This window comes from Myxocyprinus asiaticus, chromosome 43 (assembly GCF_019703515.2).
Source record: "Myxocyprinus asiaticus isolate MX2 ecotype Aquarium Trade chromosome 43, UBuf_Myxa_2, whole genome shotgun sequence".
In the NCBI taxonomy this organism is placed as follows: Eukaryota; Metazoa; Chordata; class Actinopteri; order Cypriniformes; family Catostomidae; genus Myxocyprinus; species Myxocyprinus asiaticus.
In genome coordinates, this window is record NC_059386.1 from 2,825,660 (window position 1) to 2,846,074 (window position 20,415).

Genomic DNA, 20,415 nt, shown 5'->3' on the forward strand with positions numbered 1-20,415 from the left:
GAAAATGGAGACTTTTTACTTTATTGCATAAAAATCTATTTGATTATGGGCAAATGTGACTAAAATGATGGAGCAGATCACATATTCAGTAGCAGAAATTATTATACTGACATAAATATCTCACACTGTGTATGTTAGTGTAAGGAGCGCATGAGGCCTGTGAAGGCAGCGCTGAAGCAGTTGGATCGTCCAGAGAAGGGTCTGTCCGAGCGAGAGCAGCTGGAACACACACGTCAATGCCTGATCAAAATAGGCGACCACATCACAGAGTGTCTCCGAGAATACACCAACCCTGAGCAGATCAAACAGTGGAGGAAGTATGGCCATTTTAGCATGATCTTTACCTTAAAGGTGCTGTAAGCTTTTTTTTTTTCATGGAAAGGTATACAAAAAAATGTCCTACTCCCTGAAAGATATTAATGAAATAAGTGCCCTGAGATTGATCATGCTTTGTGACAGCTGTGGACTTTGTAAACAGCAAACAAAAGTGTATGTGATCCGCGGACAATGACACTTTCTGCCTGTCAATCATTTTGCGCGTTCTCATAGTATTGTAGTTGCAGCAAAATATTGAGGCATAATGCATTTGTATGCCATTATTCATAACAGTTTTCAGCTGAGGACGCTATTTTACTACTGTTGTTTTTAACAACTGTTTCTGCTCTCAATAAAACTCATTTTGGAATCTTTGGAGTTCAGGTTTTGGAAAGAGGGGTCGTTGCTAATCCAACGGCTCAGTCTTGTGGTAGTAGAGCAGCTGAAATCGCTTACAGCACCTTTAAAGTACAAACATTTTAAAAATAGAGGTTAACATTGAATGAAGTTTCGGTTGAAAAACTTTTATTGGGGTTTATCAATACCTCAATTATTCCCACCTTCCAGGAATCTTTGGATATTTGTTTCCAAATTCACTGAATTTGATGCAAGGAAACTGCATAAACTGTATAAACATGCAATCAAGAAAAGACAAGAAAATGCTCAGGTATGGACACGTAAACAATATTTTTAAGGTTTCTTTATAAGGGGACATTATAAGTATTATTGCTTGATGTTTTGTGCTAAATCAGTGTCCACATGCACTAGGGATGTGCAAAACTATCAATTTTCATAATCGAGTAGCCGATTGTTTGAACGACTAGTCTGTGTTAAGGATGATAATATATAATTAGGCTCCGTTATGGTCATGGAACCCTGATCAGACGCGTTTCAGAGGGATATACAGACGCTAAGCACAGCACTTCAACATGGTAACTTATGAGTATTCAAAAACTAAATAGGTTAAATAACTATTACATCTTATTGCACAAAACTATCAAAGTAAGAAATAAAAAAGGCTCCAAAAAGAATGCACAAAACCTGAACGTAGAATGACACATTTTAATGTCAACAGAGTCTCAGAGTTATCCCTGCTGCACATTCAAAATCGCAGATAATGATGCAGGTACGCATCTAGTTCACAGCATCAAGTAGTTTAACCTTTCAAACTGCAACTATTGTATTTTTATTTGAGCAGTGTCAGACAGAATCAGCAAAAAACTTTAATCTTTTCAAAGCACCTCACAAGTACAGGAACATTACTCACAGCAGAGGATGTAATGTCTGACAGTGATCGCCTTGTATTGTTGATATGGCGCTTTGGCTGTAACAGCAGCGTTGCATAAATGGACTAAACTTAAAGCATTAAAGACAAGAAACTTCTTGCAGAAGGTTTTACTGTGCTGACTATAATTAACTTTTAAACACAGCAAGCTATAATCATGCAAAAATGCTCTAAAAAGTAATTATTTTGAGAATTGTGTCTCCCATTAAAACCACCACCACTAAAAAATATTATTGTTAGTAATCAACCCCACTAATCCACTAGTCAGTTGTTGGATGACTAGTCGATTAGTCGACCATCGAAGCACATCCCTAATATGCACTGATGCTGTTAATGAGTTCTATAAGTGATACTTCTTCATGGTGGAATATTATAAGTGATGTCCATAATGCTTGTGTCATTTCAGGCAGTGGAGCAGAACATTAGCACTGTATATACACAAAGCTTAAAACACACAGGTATGTATAGTCTCCATTTCATGTCCATTTAAAAGATTAGAAACTTGTATGCAATCATAGACATCTATGAATCATGGTCTTTTTTCCTTCTGTTTATCTTTATACTGATATATAGATGAAATTTCAGCTGTGTAACACTGAATGCTATTGTTTTCCCAGATATCGAGCGGATGAAGGAATTGCAGCAGGACGACAGCAGCAGAGACAGCTACAGCTCAGACAGACACCACTCATCATCTCGCTACCACGAACACAGCAAAGAACGCCACCCCAGTGATTCGTACAGGAAGAGCTCAGACTCCAGGAAGAGACCCTACCCCTCCTTCAGCAATGGCAAAGACCACAGACAGCGAGAGAGAGATCACTACAGAGAGAGAGGAGAGCGACAGGACAGCAGGTCAGTGAGCATACTCTTTCATCTAGCTTTAGTCAGAGAACAATTGTGTGCTTAAAGGGATTGTTCATCTAAAAATTTAAATTATCTCATCATTTACTTACCTTCATGTTATTCAAGATTTGTATGACTTCTGCTGAACACAAGATTTTTAAAAGAATATCTCTTCTATAGGCTCTGTAGGTCCATACAATACTAAATAAATAGGCTAAATAACTAGAACATCTTGTTGCACAAAACTATCAAAGAAAGAAATAAAAAAAGGCTCCCAAAAAAGAACAGCACATAATGCGCATTCCTGAAAGCAGCCTGGCACTTAAATGTAAACAGAGTGCTTGGGAGTTTCAGGGTGATCCTCGCTGTGCATTCAAAATTGCAGAACTTCAAGATAATGACGCAGGTAGACATCTATTTCACAACATAGAGCAGTTTAACCTTTCAGACTGCAACTACTGTATTTTTATTTGAACAGTGTCAGACAGAATCAGCAAAAGTCTTTAATGCTTTGATGAAAATTGTGTATGACTTTCTTCTCCTGAACACAAACGAAGATTTGTGGAAGAATATCTCTTTTTATTGGATCTGTAGGTCCATACATTTGCAAATTAATGGTGTCCAGAAATTTGAAGGTCCAAAAAACATATGAAGGCAGCATAAAAGTGCAAAAAATTGTCAAACTGTAACATTCCAAACTTTAATCAAACATTCAAACATTTAGAAAAAAAAAGTATAAGCATTCTGTAAATTAAACATGGATCAAACATATAAATATACATACTGTCCTTGTTGTGAAAAACCTGAGCTTCTGAAATAATAGGCTCAATTATTAGCTACTATATATAAGCTACTTATTTATTTACTTACTTGCTTATTCATTTTCCGTAATTGGATATTACATTATGTGTAGCGTGTTTCCTACGCAAGTTATGCAATGCAAATTATGCATATTCTGACTAGTCTTTCTAAAGGTTTACAAAGTGCTATAGGCATCTAGAAAATTATACTGTAGCAGAAAATAGATAGTACTTGAAGAAACACCAACAAAAATTATGCCATCACATTTCTTGTTTAGAATTTTTTATTTTAAACATAGCCTAGATAGGATCAATTATTGGATTGGATTTATGTCTCTAAAAAGTCAGCAAACATAGATTTTACAAGAATGGTATTACATTTATTTCTGATTTGTTATATCTGCTTCATAGAAATCTTAAAGGATCTCATTTGGCAACAGACTGCAGAGGGCAGTAAATCCAATAAGAATTGCATTTAAGTACGTAAATAATTACTGGAACTGGAATCATTAAGAGGAATCGGAACCGGAATCGTTAAATTTCTTATCTCTGCTCACTGAGCACTTTTTAGGAACACCTGTACACACCTACTTATTCATGCGATTATCTAATCAGCCAATCGTGTGGCAGCAGTGCAGTGCATAAAGCCATGCATATATGGGTCAGGAGCTTCAGTTAATGTTCACATCAACCATCAGAATGGGGAAAAAATGTGATCTCAGTAATTTTGACCGTTGCATGATTGTTGATGCCAGACAGGCTGGTTTGAGTATTTCTGTAATTGCTGATCTCCTGGGATTTTCACGCACAACAGTCTCTAGAGTTTACTCAGAATGGTGCCAAAAACCAAAAAACATCCAGTGAGCGGCAGTTCTGCAGATGGAAACGACTTGATGAGAGAGGTCAGCGGAGAATGGCAAGACTGGCTCGAGGTGAGAGAAAGGCTACGGTAACACAGATAACCACTCTGTACAATTGTGGTGAGCAGAATAGCATCTCAGAATGCACTACACATCAAACCTTGAGGCGGATGTGCTATAACGGCAAATTACCACATCGGGTTCCACTTCTGTCAGCCAAGATCAGAAAGCTGAGGCTGCAGTTGGCACAGCCTCACCAAAACTGGACAGTTGAAGACTGGAAAAACGTAGCCTGGTCTGACAAATCTTGATTTCTGCTGAGGCACACTAATGGTAGGGTAAGAAATTGGCAGCAACAGCAAGAATCCATGGACCCAACCTGTCTTGTGTCAACAGTCCAGGCTGGTGGCGGTGGTGTAATGGTGTGGGGACTGTTTTTTTGGCACACTTTAGGCCATTTTTTTATTTAATACCAGTCAGTCATCGCTTGAATGCCACAGCCTATTTGAGTATTGTTGCAGACCATGTGCATACCTTCATGGCCACAATTTACCCATCTTTTAATGGCTATTTCCAGCATGATAATGCACCATGTCACAAAGCAAAAGTCATCTCAAACTGGTTTCATGAACATGACAAGGAGTTCATTCTGTTCTTCAGTGGCCTTCCCAGTCACCGGATCTGAATCCAATAGAACACCTTTGGGATGTGGTGGAAGTGGAGATTCGCAGCATGAATGTGCAGCTGACAAATCTGCAGAATGGACAAGAATCTCAAAGGAATGTTTCCAACATCTTGTGGAATCCATCACAAGTAGAATTGAGAGCAAAGGAAGGCTGTACACAGTATTATTATAGTGTTCCTAATAAACTCAGTGAGTGTATTATTAATGTGTAAATATTTGAAGTGCAGTCATACATTCTGAAAATGTTGAACCTAAACTATACATTTAAAAGAATTTAACATATGGGCTCCTTCAATCATAGGAGTTACTTAACTTCTCTCTCCACTGCCCCTCCCCGAGAGCCCTCCAAAAATGCCAAATAGCTGCCCCATTTCCCATCAAATGAATCCCAATTCCCCAGCCTTCTATATGATGCTTCCTCGAAAGCCGCCACCCTCCCCATTTCCGTGCACCATTCTTGAAATGAGGGCGCTCCAGCCAACTTCCATCCCCTTAAAACAATTTGTCTGCCAATCATAACACTGGTTAGGACCCAATTTTTTTGTTTATCCCCTATATTGATGCCCACCCCATCACCTAAAATACAGAGTCTGGGGCAAAATGAAATTTGAGTGCCCAATACATCACACATAAAACTCTGAACCTTCAACCAAAATTCTTGGATCTTAACACACCACCAAAAAACATGGATTGTGTCTCCATCTTCTGATTGGCATCGCCAGCAGGTAGGTGTGTCTTTAAGACCAAGCCTATACAATCTAGAGGGTATCCAATAGAATCGATGTAAAATCTTGAATTGCATAAAGTGCACCCTTGCATCTCTAGATGCAGACTTACATTTTTTTAGAATCCTAGCCCACACTCCCTCCTCCAATACCAAGTTTAAATCTTTATCCCATAATCTCTTGACAGAAGTTAAAGCTCTGTCCCCCAGACTCTTAATTAGCAGGGAGTAATACACTGATGCCTCATGACCTTTTCCAAAAGCAGTAATCACCTCTCCCAGAGTATCTGCCACTTTAGGGGTGTATGTGCTACTCCCAAAAATAATACAGAGCAGGTGGCACAGCTGTAAATACCTAAAGAACTGAGATCTGGGAATCCCAAAATGTTGAACCAAATTTTCAAAGGATCTCAACACTCCATTCTCATATAGGTTACAGAGTGTATTAACATCCCTCACAATCCACTCTGACCAGCAGAAAGGGGACTTATTAATACATATTTTGGGTTCATCCAAATGCTCGAGGCAACATTTAAATAAATGTCTGAATTAAACACTTTTGTCCATACCGAGTGCAAATGCGAGATAACGGGGTGTAACTTCTCTGATTATTTTGATAGAAAGGCTTTGCAATGGCGAAATAGGGGCAAGAACTTCCAGATCAACGCAAAACCCAGGTAGGGGCTCTCAGGTGGAAGGGACCAATGAGCCAAATGTCTGAGACCGAATGCGTAATAATAAAACTAATTCTTAGGTAGGCCTAACCCACCTTTGTCAATCGGCCTGTGCAACTTACTGAATAGTAATCTGGGACGTTTACAATTCCAAATGAAGGACTTCGCTATGCTATCAAATTGCTTGAAAGAAGAGAGGGGGATATCTATAGGGAGAGACTGTAGCAGGTAGTTGAATTTTAGAATACAATTCATTTTAATAACATTAACCTTCCCAATCATAGATAAATGTAATGAAGCCCACCTGCCCATATCGTTCGAAAACCTTTTTATTAAAGGGTCAAAATTAACTGAAATCACACAAATTTGCTGGGAATAAAATACCCAAATACTTAATGCCCTGTTTGGACCACTGGAAGGCGCCCGGCTGAAAAGCCTACGCTGTCAGAGCCAAAGCTTCGGATTTAGACCAATTAACTCTGTATCCCGAGAACTTAGAAAAGGAATGAATAATTCTGTGGAGGCAAGGCATAAACCCAGTAGGTTCGGAGACGAATAATAAAATATCATCTGTGTAAAGCAAAAGCTTATGCGCCACACCTCCCGCCACCACCCCTGGAAAATCATCCTCCTTTCTTATTGCAGCTGCTAATGGTTCCAGGGCAAGACAGGACAATAATGGGGAAAGAGGGCAACCCTGCCGAGTGCCCCTATCCAGAGTAAAATAATCTGAAATTAATCAATTTGTTTGTACCGCCGCTACCGGGTGTCTATAAAGTATCGTAATCCAACCAATAAAAGTATTCCTGAACCCGTGCATTTCCAAAATCTTAAATCATCTTCTCTTAAACACAAACAAATGTACAAGAAACAAAGTGTGCACTGCAGGGCATTATTCTGCAACAAAACAACAGTGTTACTATGAATGCAAACTTTAATACAGTGAAAAAGACACTCTATTAGCAAAAATGAAAAATGTACTAAAATAAAATATTTGATGCCATGAGTGTACCTTCATTAACTATTACTATTATTTTTAATGGCCATGGAAAATGAAGCAATGTGATAACAATTTTACCTGGTCGCAAAAAGTAGTCTGTTAATTTACCTGATGAACGTTCACCTTTTGCTGACACTTTATGCTTCGCAGAGCTAATGTGTGCTTCTAAATCACTTGCACCTTTATTAGCAACTGACACATAAGTGCCAGCTTTACATGTCAAACATTCTGCTTCCCACGGATCTCGACCTGGACGAAAGCATGGGAATTTTTTGTACAAATCTTCTGTAAATTTGCACTTTCGTTTGGGCATTGTTTCCACTCAGCTGTCATTTGCTGCTACTGTCAAGCAACTGTTTGATGCCGAACACAACAGCACTTTGCTCGTTCGCGGAGAGATTGTCAGGCAGGAATTTGGACAATAGTTGCTGCAAGCCTCTTATAATTGACCAATTGGTGTGCGAGAGGGCGGGACTTACAAAGAGGGGTTAAAGCAATGCAAATACGTGTGCACACACAATGAAGTATTAGACCAGATGCACATCATAATGCAACTAAAGCTGAATCCCGGACATTTTCGCAAATTTAGAAACGCTTTTTTAAGGTCCGAAAAAGAGGACGTATGGTCACCCTACGTTAGCAGCGGTGCAGAAATTACTTTTAACATGGGGGCGATGAGGAAACATTTAGAAAATCAATTTAAAGTGTCTGCTACTAACAGAAACACGTGTTGTAATACTAATATGTCATGCTTGGGTGGGGACAAAAAGTAAACAGGACTTACGGTGCTGCCTTGCGGCCATCTTGACAAAGCGCTCTGGGATGCTTTCGCTTCAAGTGTTCGTTCATGGCGGTTGTACTGCTGTGATAAGCCATTTCCAATTTGCATAGCTTACACAGCACCACACTGTTGGGTCTCTGGCTAAAATACTCCCACACTTTAGATGACCGTAGGTGAGTTTTTTTTTTTAGCTGCAGCTTGTTCTTTAGGGGAATCCATACTTAAACCGGGCACTGACATTTTAATTACTAAATTGCGACGCATCGATGCATGTAATGCAAATCAACGTATTTCTGTAATCGATGACGTCGATTATGTCGATGAATCATCCCAGCCCTGTTGTCCTTTTTAAGAACCAGACTGATCCGGGCTTGTGTCATGGTTGGCGGAAGCTTTCCATTCTTTAATGATTCCGTATAACCTTCTAACAAAAGTGGAGCCAGTTCTGTAGCATAAGATCTAAAAAATTCAGCAGCAAAACCATCTGGCCCTGGAGCCTTACCTGTAGGCAAGGCCTTAATTACCTCACCAAGCTCTTCCAAGGTTATCTCAGAATCAATTTAGGGAGTTCTAATGGTTCCACAAAGTTTCTAATATCTTCATCAGTAGACGAAGACGTGGAACTATAGAGATCAAGATAGAATTCTTTCAAAGCATTATTAATATCAATGGCCGAGGTAAATATTTCACCACCAGCAGATTTAACTGAGGGAATGGTAGAAAAAGACTCTCTCTGCTTTATATATCTAGCCAAAAGCTTCCCTGCTTTGTCCCCCGACTTAAAATATGACTGTCTTGCCCTAAATAACCAAAACTCCACCTTCCGTGACAAAATTGTATTTCATTTGGGTCAATTCTCTGAGGCCATCAGACGACATTCGGCGCTTCAGCTCTGCCTCGGCATTTTTAATATTCTTTTCCAACTCCACGAGTTCTCGTGCTTTGGATTTTTTGATGAACGAGACATATTATATGATCCGACCTCTAATAACCGCCTTAAGTGCCTCCCAAGCCACGCCAACAGAGGATACTGAGGAGCAGTTGGTCTCCATATAAACATTGATTTCAGCCTTTATCATTGCAAAAGGGATACATTAAAGCGCCAACTATATGATTTCCTTTTCTCCATATGTGGCAACACCTCTAAACTCACCAGGGTGTAATCTGAGACTAAAATGTTTTCCATTGAGCAATCAACAACAGATGAAATGAGGGACTTAGATATAAAAAATAAAAAAAAATCTATGAAAAAATGTATAGTCCCTACCAGATGGGTTCAAAAGTCTCCAAATATCTGTAAGACCAAGATTTTTACACATCCTGTGAAGTGTCAGTGTTGCTCTAGGGGTCTTAAATACTTCTGCTTCGCTATGATCAAGGACTGAGTCCATCAAAAGATTAAAATCTCCTCCCAATATTTTATCATGAGGGTGCCAGCGGCTTGCAACATCCCTTCTAGATCTATAAAAAAAGCCCTGATCATCAAAGTTAGGTGTGTAAATATTAGCCAAAACAAGACTTTGCCCCTGAATTTCTGTTAAAACAATAATGACTTTCTTTTCTGACTAATTTATCTTTAATCTGTTTGAGACATTTTAATTGTAGATGCTTATCACAGTTTAATGATTCCCCTGCTCTTACTTGAGCCAGCACTAAAGAAACCATGTCCACCCCATATCTTCCCCAATTTTTCAGCTTCCTGTGGGGAAAGATGCATTTCTTGAAGAAACGCTATATCATATTTATTACGCTTAAGAGAAATAACCTTCCTTCTTTTTATGGGGTGCCCCAACCCATTCACATTACACGTGGAGAGAGACAATCCACTCATATTAACATTTAACATTTTGACATATTAGAAAAAATAGATTGTGTCAAGAACAAGATTGTAAAGACCACATTCCAACATTAGAGCAACAGTCAAACTCCGAACATCCCCCCCGAACCAAACAAACAGAAAAAAGACAAATGTACACATTAGCCCCGTGCACGACATCGCCAACTGGCATCCATCCCTCTAAACTCAAACAGTCCATGTACACCTACGAGAGCCCCCACGACAACTTAGCCGTCAGATTGCTGAAGTGTTTCTATACAAATTTTGCGAGACAGAATTACACAACAAAAGATAATCTATAAAACAAACTCCAGCCAATAGGCGGAATAAACACAAAGAACGTGTAGATTCATCCACATAACTGTCCCGAAGGTGTGTTACTCCACAAAACAAACTCCAGCCGCTAGGCGGAACCAGCACAAAAAGAAATGAAAAAGGCTCTCAGTTTCCTCGGACAGTCAAGTGAATATTCAGTGAGCCGGCCCTTTCGGCTGCTACATGAGTGCAACAAATGACCTAATCACTCCAATGATTTGTAAGAAATACTCCACAAAACAAACTCCAGCCAATAGGAGGAATAAGCACAAAGAACGTGCAGATTCATCCACACAACTGTCCTGAAGGAGTGTTACTCCACAAAACAAACTCCAGCCTCTAGGTGGAACCAGCACAAAAAGAAACAAGAATGGCACTTGGTTTCCTCGGACAGTCAAGTGAATGTTCAGTGAGTCGGCTACTCGGCTGCAACATGAGTACCACAAAATAACTTACTCCATTGACTTTATGAAGGACTTGCTGGGGACATGTGAATATTTTACGGCCATCCTTAGCATCTATTCTCAATTTGGCCGGGAACATCAGTGCAAAAGCGACCTTCCATTGATGTAAGAGATTATTGCATTCCTTGAATCGATCACGTTTCTCTCTTGTCGAATTCACAAAGTCTGGGAACAAGAAAATGCTGTGGTTCTTCCAAGAAAGTCTTCCTTCATCCCTCGCCTCGCGTAACACGAGATCTTTATCGGATGATCTCAGAAATTTGGCCAGAATTGATCGGGGCCTGTCTCTCTCAGCGGATCACCGAGCCAGAACCCTGTGAGCCCTCTCGATTTTGTAGGGCTTTACTGGTTGTTTAGATCAGTGTTACTATCAGAAATAATTAATAATTATTTCTGTAGATATTAATCAATATTTAAATTAATTAATTGGATCTAACTCATTAAAACCTCATATGGGGCTCCAGTAAATGTAGTGTGCTACGTTTAGGAGCAAGTTTGGTTATTAGCAATAATTAATAATTATCAAAGATAATTATTAATTATTAAAATCAATAGAACATTGATGAGAATCAATGTTAGCTTTTTTTAATCCTTTAAATCAACAGTTATCAAAGATAATCGTTAATTGTTAACGTCGATGAAACATTAATTAAAATTAACACTAGCTTATTGATCATTCAAATTCAATCAAAGATAATGATCAATTATCAAAAATCAATAGAATATTAATAAGGATTAACATTGACGGGGCACCACCCTAGAATTAGGGACTAATAACCAAATAGTAAAACAGTCTCAATATTAGATTTTCTTAGGAAAATCGGCATCCGAAGAATATCGATTTTCGGGAAAAAAATCAATGAATGAAGGTTTGAATACGAGCACTGACATCCCGTCAGCATGACACAGGCGTATGCAAAACAAACCAAAACACTTCTCTTTGTAATATAAACAAAAGTTTATTTATGCAGTAATATCAGTTAATAATTAATACAATGCAGTCAATAAACTTCCGACTTACAACTACAAACTAAACAGTGACATGATTAGATATGGAAATAAAAATAATCCTATAACTCATAAGGTGTGTGTGAGACAGTGTGTGTGTGTCAGTGTGGTTAGTGAGAGAGAGAGAGAGAGAGAGAGAGAGATTATTAAGTGACAGCCCGAAAGCTGAGTTCGCGATAGCTGGAGATAAAGCAGCCGTGTTCATCACTCAGAGACGCGGTTTTACGAGCGGTGCTCGTAAAAGTCCTGCATTATTTGACTCTAATGGATGAACTCAGTTTCTGTCTCACCCGCGATGGCGAAAATGCACAACAATCCAATTTGGTTGGACCACAATACAGCAAACAAATTCGTGATAATTAATACCCTGAGTATTAATAATGAGCGGACATGGCGATCCGTAAACTGTACAAGCAAAAAACCTTGAAACACAAGAATAACACGCTATAATATTCTATCTCTGCCCAGACGTAAACCTCTTACTTGAATCGCATGAGGACACAGGTAGAATGTGTTTTCCTCCGTCCTTTAACTTTGACCCGGTTCCTTGAGGCTCTTGTGATGACGGGAGGCCGTTTCCTCGTGCTATCGGCGGGGGCGGTACGGCTGTTGATTGTCGGCGGGCGGTACGGCTGTTGATTCTCGACGGGCTGGCGGAGAACTCAGAAATGTCGACTTGATTGAAGATGGAAGAGAAATTTTTAATCTCTTCACTTCTGTAGGCCAACGGATGAAGATGCGAATTGCTCGGCGGTCTGCTTCGGATCCGTTAGAGTGTTCGGTTGAACACAGAGTAATCTCAACTCATCCAGCGAGATGGAGATTGTATGGCTACAGTTTCAAGTCGGACATTACTTCCTTATGCCACGAGGCTGCACCGGAGAGCAGCAAAAAGCTACGTCCGTATTCGGTGAACTAAGTCGCTGGAAGCCACTCTGGAAGCATTTCAGAATTATTTGAAGTCCTGATGATGTCATGTTTGAGGGACGTTCTGTTGTGTGCCTCATCCAACAGGAGTTGAGAGCTCGATCCTTTAGTGAGCAAGGCTTCATGGATTTGTAGTCTGTTTTGGACTCCCTTTGTTTGATTTTGGTGCGATTTTTATCAGTAAAATTTACGACTTAGAAGGTGGGGGCTTGAGTTATGTTTTTATGACTGTTAGGCCTGCCTTTGTCTTCTATCTGAACACATGAGGCCCAACAATTTCCAGCTTATGGCCTGTTATGTGAGCAGACTCGGAAAGAGCCCGTCCAGGAATTTCACCATATCCTGACCTTCTTCGGCCTCAAGAATTCCAACAATATGGAGGTTATTCCACCAGATATGGTTCTTTATGTCCTCCAATTTCTCCCAGACATACTCCAAATCTCCCTTGGTCACTAACGGGTTAGAAGCTAATTCCCTCTCCAATGAATCCAGATAATCGATCCATTTCTCGACATCCCCCTCTCTTGTAACCATCTCAGTGAATTTCGTCTCCATGGCAGTGATCAATTGACGTATTACAGCAAGATCCTCCAATTCAGAACGACCTTCGTCAGCGTTGCCAACATGTTCAACATTTCTCGCCGAATTTCCCGCACTTCCCTGACTAAATCGGCTCCCTGGCTTGCGGCCTGCTGCTCAGGGGTGTCAGCTTGAGCATGTAAGTGTCTATTAATATCTCCAGATTCCAAGGATTTTGAATTCTTTGACATATTGTCCTCCTAAAACAGTTATGGAACAGAGTGTATCGAATCTCACCGGTTTATGACATTAGTAGTATCAAAACTAGCAAAGTACGCAGAGCTCGCCGTTCACACGCTCGCATGTTCCTCTGTAGTGCTTTTAAGTGTTACTTTCGCAGCAGCTGCGAAGATAAAAATATTTGAAATTTTGAGTGGCAGCGGCAGCCATGTCAATCTACAATCATTATCAGGAATCTTCAAAATCCAACAATAGAACATTTCACTGAGCTTTTGTTGACCTGCAAAAAATATGGATGATAACAATATTGAATCATAAATGTAACCGAAATGTCTTTAAAAAGTGCCAGAGATATTGAAAAAAGCATGAAGGGAATAAATTAACTGGTGTTTTACAAAAATAAAACATCAGAATAGAGCTTAAGCACTGAATGCATGCAGCCTGATTTTTCTAACCGCGCCTACTCTGAATGCACAATGCGCATGCACCTGGAATTATTTGCATTAATTAGGGGGTCCACAAGCTGGCAACACTCACATTTGAGCCATTGCAGTCACAGAGCCCTTGCCGCTAAACAACAAGTTGATGTGCACGTCAAGAGCGCGTGAGGTTGTCAGAAGATACCTGCATTTGTATAACTCAAGTCTGAAAAATATATAGACATATTTATGAGTCTTAACTCCTGAAGAGAAATAGTCCAGTATCCCATAGCAGTCATAGCGCGCATACGCCAATGGCCGTGTATGCGTGCGCAGTCAAATGAAGTATACTTTGAAAGGCTGAGCATTTGACTGTATGCAGATGCTAAAACTGAACTATACTTTGGTTGTGTCTCGATGAAGGGGTACTTCTGCCTTGAGCCCAAAGATGTGTACCAAAACCTGAATATCATTTAACATTATCATTAATATTTATTATTATTGATCAATCAGTATTTGTTTGATTGACATCCCTTTGTCAGGACCCATCATTGATAAAGATTTCCCGATTGGGTATATTTCAGTTATGTCCATATTATTTACATATGAAAGAAATCTCTCAGCTAATGCTGTTAATTATACAGGAGACCTTCTAACTTAGTACATTACGAAATATTAATTTTACAAATTTTATCATTAGTTTTTTTCACATTTTAGCTTTTTAAAAATGTACAAATTCTGTGTATTCCATCAATAAATATGATTTATTTCAATTGCATGCATATTATATTGCATAAATATGTTATTCATGATTTGTACTTTTTACAAGTATTTACATTTGAAATGTAGAACAAGCATAAACGGTACTGTTTTTTAGGACTACCGGCAGTTTAGCCAGTGAGCACATATTAACGAGAGACGACGCACACTGTTTCTGTAGCGCATCTGTGCTATGTGCGATTAGAATTCATGTTTTTTTTTTTTTTTATAAACTGTAAAGAACAGAAAGGTATTAAAAGAGACATTATTCAATGACAAATGGATTTTCATCTTTGGACATCCATTACATGGAACCAAACGAGTTAAACCAAACTTTTACTCTCAACACACGTAGTTTCGCATAGAGTAAAAGATCGATATTGGGATTTTGTTTTTTTTCTCTCCCCTTTTTCTCCCCAATTTGGCATGCCCAATTCCCAATGCGCTCTAGGTCCTTGTGGTGGCGTAGTGACTCGCCTCAATCTGGGTGGCGGAGGATGAATCTCAGTTGCTTCCGTGTCTGAGACCGTCAATCCACGCATCTTATCACGTGGCTTGAGCGTGCTACCGTGGAGACCTAGCACATGTGGAGGCTTCGCTATTCTCGCGGCATCCACGCACAACTCGCCACGCGCCCCACCAAGAGCGAAAACCACATTATAGCGACCACGAGGAGGTTAACCCAATGTGACTCTACCCACTCTAGTGTTGGGCCTCATGTGTTCAGATAGAAGACAAAGGCAGGCCTAACAGTCATAAAAACATAACTCAAGCCCCCACCTTCTAAGTCGTAAATTTTACTGATAAAAATCGCGCCAAAATCAAACAAAGGGAGTCCAAAACAGACTACAGATCCATGAAGCCTTGCCCTCTAAAGGATCGAGCTCTCAACTCCTATTGGATGAGGCACACCACAGAACGTCCCTCAAACATGACATCATCAGGACTTCAAATAATTCTGAAATGCTTCCAAAGTTGCTTCCAGCTACTTCGTTCACCGAATACGGACGTAGCTTTTTGCTGCTCTCCGGTGCAACCTCGTGGCTTAAGGAAGTAATGTCCAACTTGAAACTGTAGCCATACAATCTCCATCTCGCTGGACGAGTTGAGATTACTCTGTGTTCAACCGAACACTCTAACGGATCCGAAGGAGACCGCCGAGCAAATCGCATCTTCATCCGTTGGCCTACAGAAGTGAGGAGATTAAAGATTTCTCTTCCATCTTCAATCAAGTCGACATTTCTGAGTTCTCCGCCAGCCCGCCGAGAATCAACAGCCGTACCGGCCGCTGACAGCGCGAGGAAACGGCCCCAGTCATCACCCGAGCCTCAAGGAACCGGGTCAAAGTTAAAGGACGGAGGAAAACACATTCTACCTGTGTCCTCATGCGATTCAAGTAAGAGGTTTACGTCTGGGCAGAGATAGAATATTATAGTGTGTTATTCTTGTGTTCCAAGGTTTTTTGCTTGTACAGTTTACGGACCGCCATGTCCGCTAATTATTAATACTCAGGGTATTAATTATCACGAATTTGTTTTGCTGTATTGTGGTCCAACCAAATTGGACTGTTGTGCATTTTCGCCATTGCGGGTGAGACAGCAACTGAGTTCATCCATTAAAGAGTCAAATAACAAGGGACTTTTACGAGCCCCGCTCGTAAAACCGCGTCTCTGAGTGATGAACACGGCTGCTTTATCTCCAGCTATCGCGAAATCAGCTTTCGGGCTGTCACTTAATCATCTCTCTCTCTCTCTCTCTCTCTCTCTCTCTCTCTCTCTCTCTCTCTCTCTCTCTCTCTCACTAACCACACTGACACACACACACACACACACTGTCACACACACACCTTATGTGTTATAGGATTATTTTATTTCCATATCTTCCGTAAGTCGGAAGTTCATTGACTGCATTGTATTAATTATTAATTGATATTACTGCATAAATAAACTTCGTTTATATTACAAAGAGACGTGTTTTGGTTTGTTTTGCAAACGCCTGTGTCATGCTGACGGGATGTCAGTGCTCGGATTCAAACCTTCATTCATTGTTTTTTTTCCTGAAAATCAATATTCTTCGGATGTCGATTTTCCTAAGAAAACAATCTAATATTGAGACTGTTTTAATATTCGGTTATTAGTCCCTGATTCCAGGGTGGTGCCCCTTCAATGTTAATCCTTATTAATATTCTATTGATTTTTGATAATTGATAATTATCTTTGATTGAATTTGAATGATCAATAAGATAGTGTTAATTTTAATTAATGTTTCATCGACGTTAACAATTAACGATTATCTTTGATAACTGTTGATTTAAAGGATTAAAAAAAGCTAACATTGATTCTCATCAATGTTCTATTGATTTTAATAATTAATAATTATCTTTGATAATTATTAATTATTGCTAATAACCAAACTTGCTCCTAAACGTAGCACACTACATTTACTGGAGTCCCATATGAGGTTTTAATGAGTTAGATCCAATTAATTAATTTAAATATTGATTAATAACTACAGAAATAATTATTAATTATTTCTGATAGTAACACTGATCTAAACAACCAGTAAAGCCCTACATAATAATTGGTGCCCCGTGTGAGGCATCCTACGTGCCAGTTCTGTCACAGTGTGTATGCATAAGAATCCAAAGTAATAACTTGAAATCCTTACTTCAAAGTTTGGTTCTGTTTGACAATTTACTTCTCAAAACTTGCCAAACATAAGCCAGTGTGGTGTGAAAGTGCTCTTAAGAGTGAATTAGGGGTTGGTAAATTTACCATAGTCTGCTTAAAACCTGCTGTTGTTGTTATTTAACTCCTAACGCTTTCATCTAAATGTTACAGAGAGGTGCCAAGTCACTTCATTGACGTCCACCAAAGAGAGAACACAGTGAAATTTGCACATTACATAACAGTAGACCGTAAGCCACAGGTCGAAGCCTCTCAACTGTGCTTTTGTGCTAGCATTATATCAACTGTAAAACAACAAGCTGTCAGAGCCACTATCACAAGAATGTTTACGGCCCCAGTAAAATGAGTCACCAATCGCCCTGCGTGACTGGAGCTAAAGCTCCACAGAGGTTAGTCAACCCAGCACTGCAAGATGTAGTTGCTGCTGTCCTTCGTCTCTCCATAGAGGAGAGAGATAACCTTAACGGCTACAATATTAGTCATTGTGATGAAGCATTGCAGGAACTAGTTGATTATGTCAACAACCTGGTCGGGAAGCCAATGCGCACAATCCTGGACCTAGTGGGCCAAATGTTCCTTCTTCATCACTGCAAAACCCAACTGCAAACCGCAGAGCACCAGGCCCAGCTCGCCCAGCTGCAGAGCAGCTACCAAGCAGTGCAGAGGGAAAATCTCAGCCTGCACCAAGAAATTAGGTGCACTCAAGCTGAGAAAGTCCAGGCACAGAAAGATAATGCCCAGATGCAGCAGGAAAACAAAGCCCTGCGCAGGCAGCTTCAAGCTGCCCAGCTAAATGTAGAGTCAGATCAGGTAAGTGCAGCTGAAACGCACAGCACAACATCTGACATAGAAGAGGGCTCCCTTTTTAGCGATATGCCTAGAAATGTGCCCCTGAGAAACCCAGGAACACACGCTAGGAGCCGAGCTGCCCCTAGTGGTACAATCTCTGACTTCGTCCTCCAAGACACCTTTCAAAATCCTCCAGCGGCCCGCTGGTTGGATGCAGGTACCCCTCCTTATAGTTGCCCTCCTCAGTCATTTTTCAGTCACGACACCGTGCGTTTCAAACCGACTGATTCCACACCACGAAGGGGGGACAATTATTTTCAAGCCCAGAGTGGTGTAAGCGTCTCAAAGATCCCATTAGCCAGGGAGCTGTACACAACCCGGGGTCCACCCCCACGCGTCGACTGGACTCCTTCCCCACCACGAAGGGGAGGAAGTCGTCCTCATCGCTATAGCGATCTGAGTGACTATGATGTTTCGGATGACTCGGACGACCCGTGGTCATACCGACACCAACGCTTGCGCATCCGACAACTCGAGTCCCTCGCAGGGGACATAGAATGCTTTGAACCAAGTAATCGAGATTCAAACATCGACAATTATCTTAGGGAAATTGAGCACTGCCTGATTGATTTGCCTTACGCTTCCTCGCGCGAAAAACTCAAGCTCATATGGAAGACCACGGTAAGGAGTGTCCATGCGTTCATGGAAACGCTACCGACTGGTACAAGAAACCGCTACTCAGCTCTGTGTAAAGCCCTATGCGAGGAGTATTCGCTGTATATCGACGAAGCCTCCGCTACCATAGCTGCTTTCGCCATCACCCAGAAGAGGCACGAGCCTCCGCGTGAGTATTATAGACGCCTGAGAACCACGTACTTCCAAGGAAGTAATGCACCAGGTCTGGAGGAGGAACGAGCTTTCAAGTCTCTTTTCCTTCACAACCTCCACGAGTGCGTGCGATATGACGTCACAATGCACTGCAGAATGGGCAACCCCACCATGCAGGAAATCAGAAAGTACGCGCAACTGGCATGGGAGACACGCGTGCGCCCTGCCTGAGGGCATGAAGGCGACGCCAGAGCCCTGGGGATCCAAGCCTCATATGCAGACCTAGCGTTTGAAGGCAACAAAATGCCTCACGTTAAGGTGAATGCTAGAACAGGACCCCAGGGGCGCCGATCACCCCGACAGCAGGGTAGGCAACAGAACCAGGGGGGTGGTGACCAGACACACCCCCAGGGTCACAGCAGGCCTAAACAACAAAACGTTCGCCGGCCGAAAAGAAATGCGCGTTTCGAACGAAAAGGTGAGTGGGTAGGCAAGGTTTCAAATACCCTCAGAGAACAAGATTTGAGAGAGGAAATGGAGGATATTAGGAGACACTTGACTGAGTTGGTAACTAAGCTTGACGTGCTCCGTTGTTCACCAGGTCCATCGACCTCCTCAAAGGAACACGGCGCTGAAACCTCGTCAGTATGACTAGACCATGTACCCCCTCCCGTTAACGCCAAAGTTTACTTTGTAGGTCGGGAAAAGGGGAACAGTGTCCAAGTTGCTCCCCAAAACAGTCACTCCTAACATGCCACACCCTCCTTTTCTGACCTTCTTGGGCGATCTGTACCGTAAGGGCAACGCCTGACACATGGGTCATTCCGCTCCCACGCACTACTCGACACCAGTTCCGAAATAGTCTAATGGGTTCCAACACCTTCGCAGAGGTGGCTAGAGCAAAGCTCTCCCATGGCAAACCGTTATAGACAGAGACCTGCAATGTAAGCATCACAAGCTACACGCAAGATAGGTCGTCTATCACAAAACAGGCCTGGATTGACACCTTTCAAGGGATGATGCTAACAGACCCCGTTTACATATGTCCCATTAATACGGAACCACCGTTAGTTGGCCAGGACCTACTGAACCGATTGGCTCTGCTCATTGACTGCCGTCTTGGACATGTGGGCTCAGGTTGACATACCGAGACCACTTGGTCCAGAAAACAGTTCACCAGCTTCAGATACACACGTCGCCATCGTCCAAAAATCCAGCAGAGACGACGACTCCAATAAGAACAATTACAGGGCCTGAATAAAACCCTTCAGGGTACTATAGTCACTGTAAATTTGCAATCCGTTCTTATCAATAACACTTTGCACTCTTTAGGGATTTTGTTAGAGAAAACAACTTATGCGTTTTATTTTATTTCCATATTATTATTTTATTTCCATATCTAATCATATCACTGTTTAGTTTGTAGTTGTAAGTCGGAAGCTCATTGACTGCATTGTATTAATTATTAATTGATATTACTGCATAAATAAACTTCGTTTATATTACAAAGAGACGTGTTTTGGTTTGTTTTGCATACGCCTGTGTCATGCTGACGGGATGTCAGTGCTCGGATTCAAACCTTCATTCATTGTTTTTTTCCCGAAAATCGATATTCTTCGGATGTCGATTTTCCTAAGAAAACAATCTAATATT

General features: G+C 40.9%; 1 protein-coding gene across 7 annotated transcripts in view; it reads left to right on the plus strand.

Annotated features, from left to right (window-relative positions):
- LOC127433271 (chromodomain-helicase-DNA-binding protein 1-like) overlaps positions 1–20,415 on the plus strand; it is a 294,229-nt gene that overhangs the window by 238,465 nt on the left and 35,349 nt on the right. For 6 of the 7 annotated variants that reach the window (XM_051684994.1, XM_051684996.1, XM_051684992.1 and 3 more), the window contains 4 exons: positions 139–317; positions 883–982; positions 2,007–2,058; positions 2,218–2,455. In XM_051684994.1, the coding sequence (XP_051540954.1) occupies positions 139–317; positions 883–982; positions 2,007–2,058; positions 2,218–2,455 (569 nt within the window). The remainder of the gene's footprint in view (positions 1–138; positions 318–882; positions 983–2,006; positions 2,059–2,217; positions 2,456–20,415) is intronic. The other variant, XM_051684997.1, reaches the window with a different exon arrangement.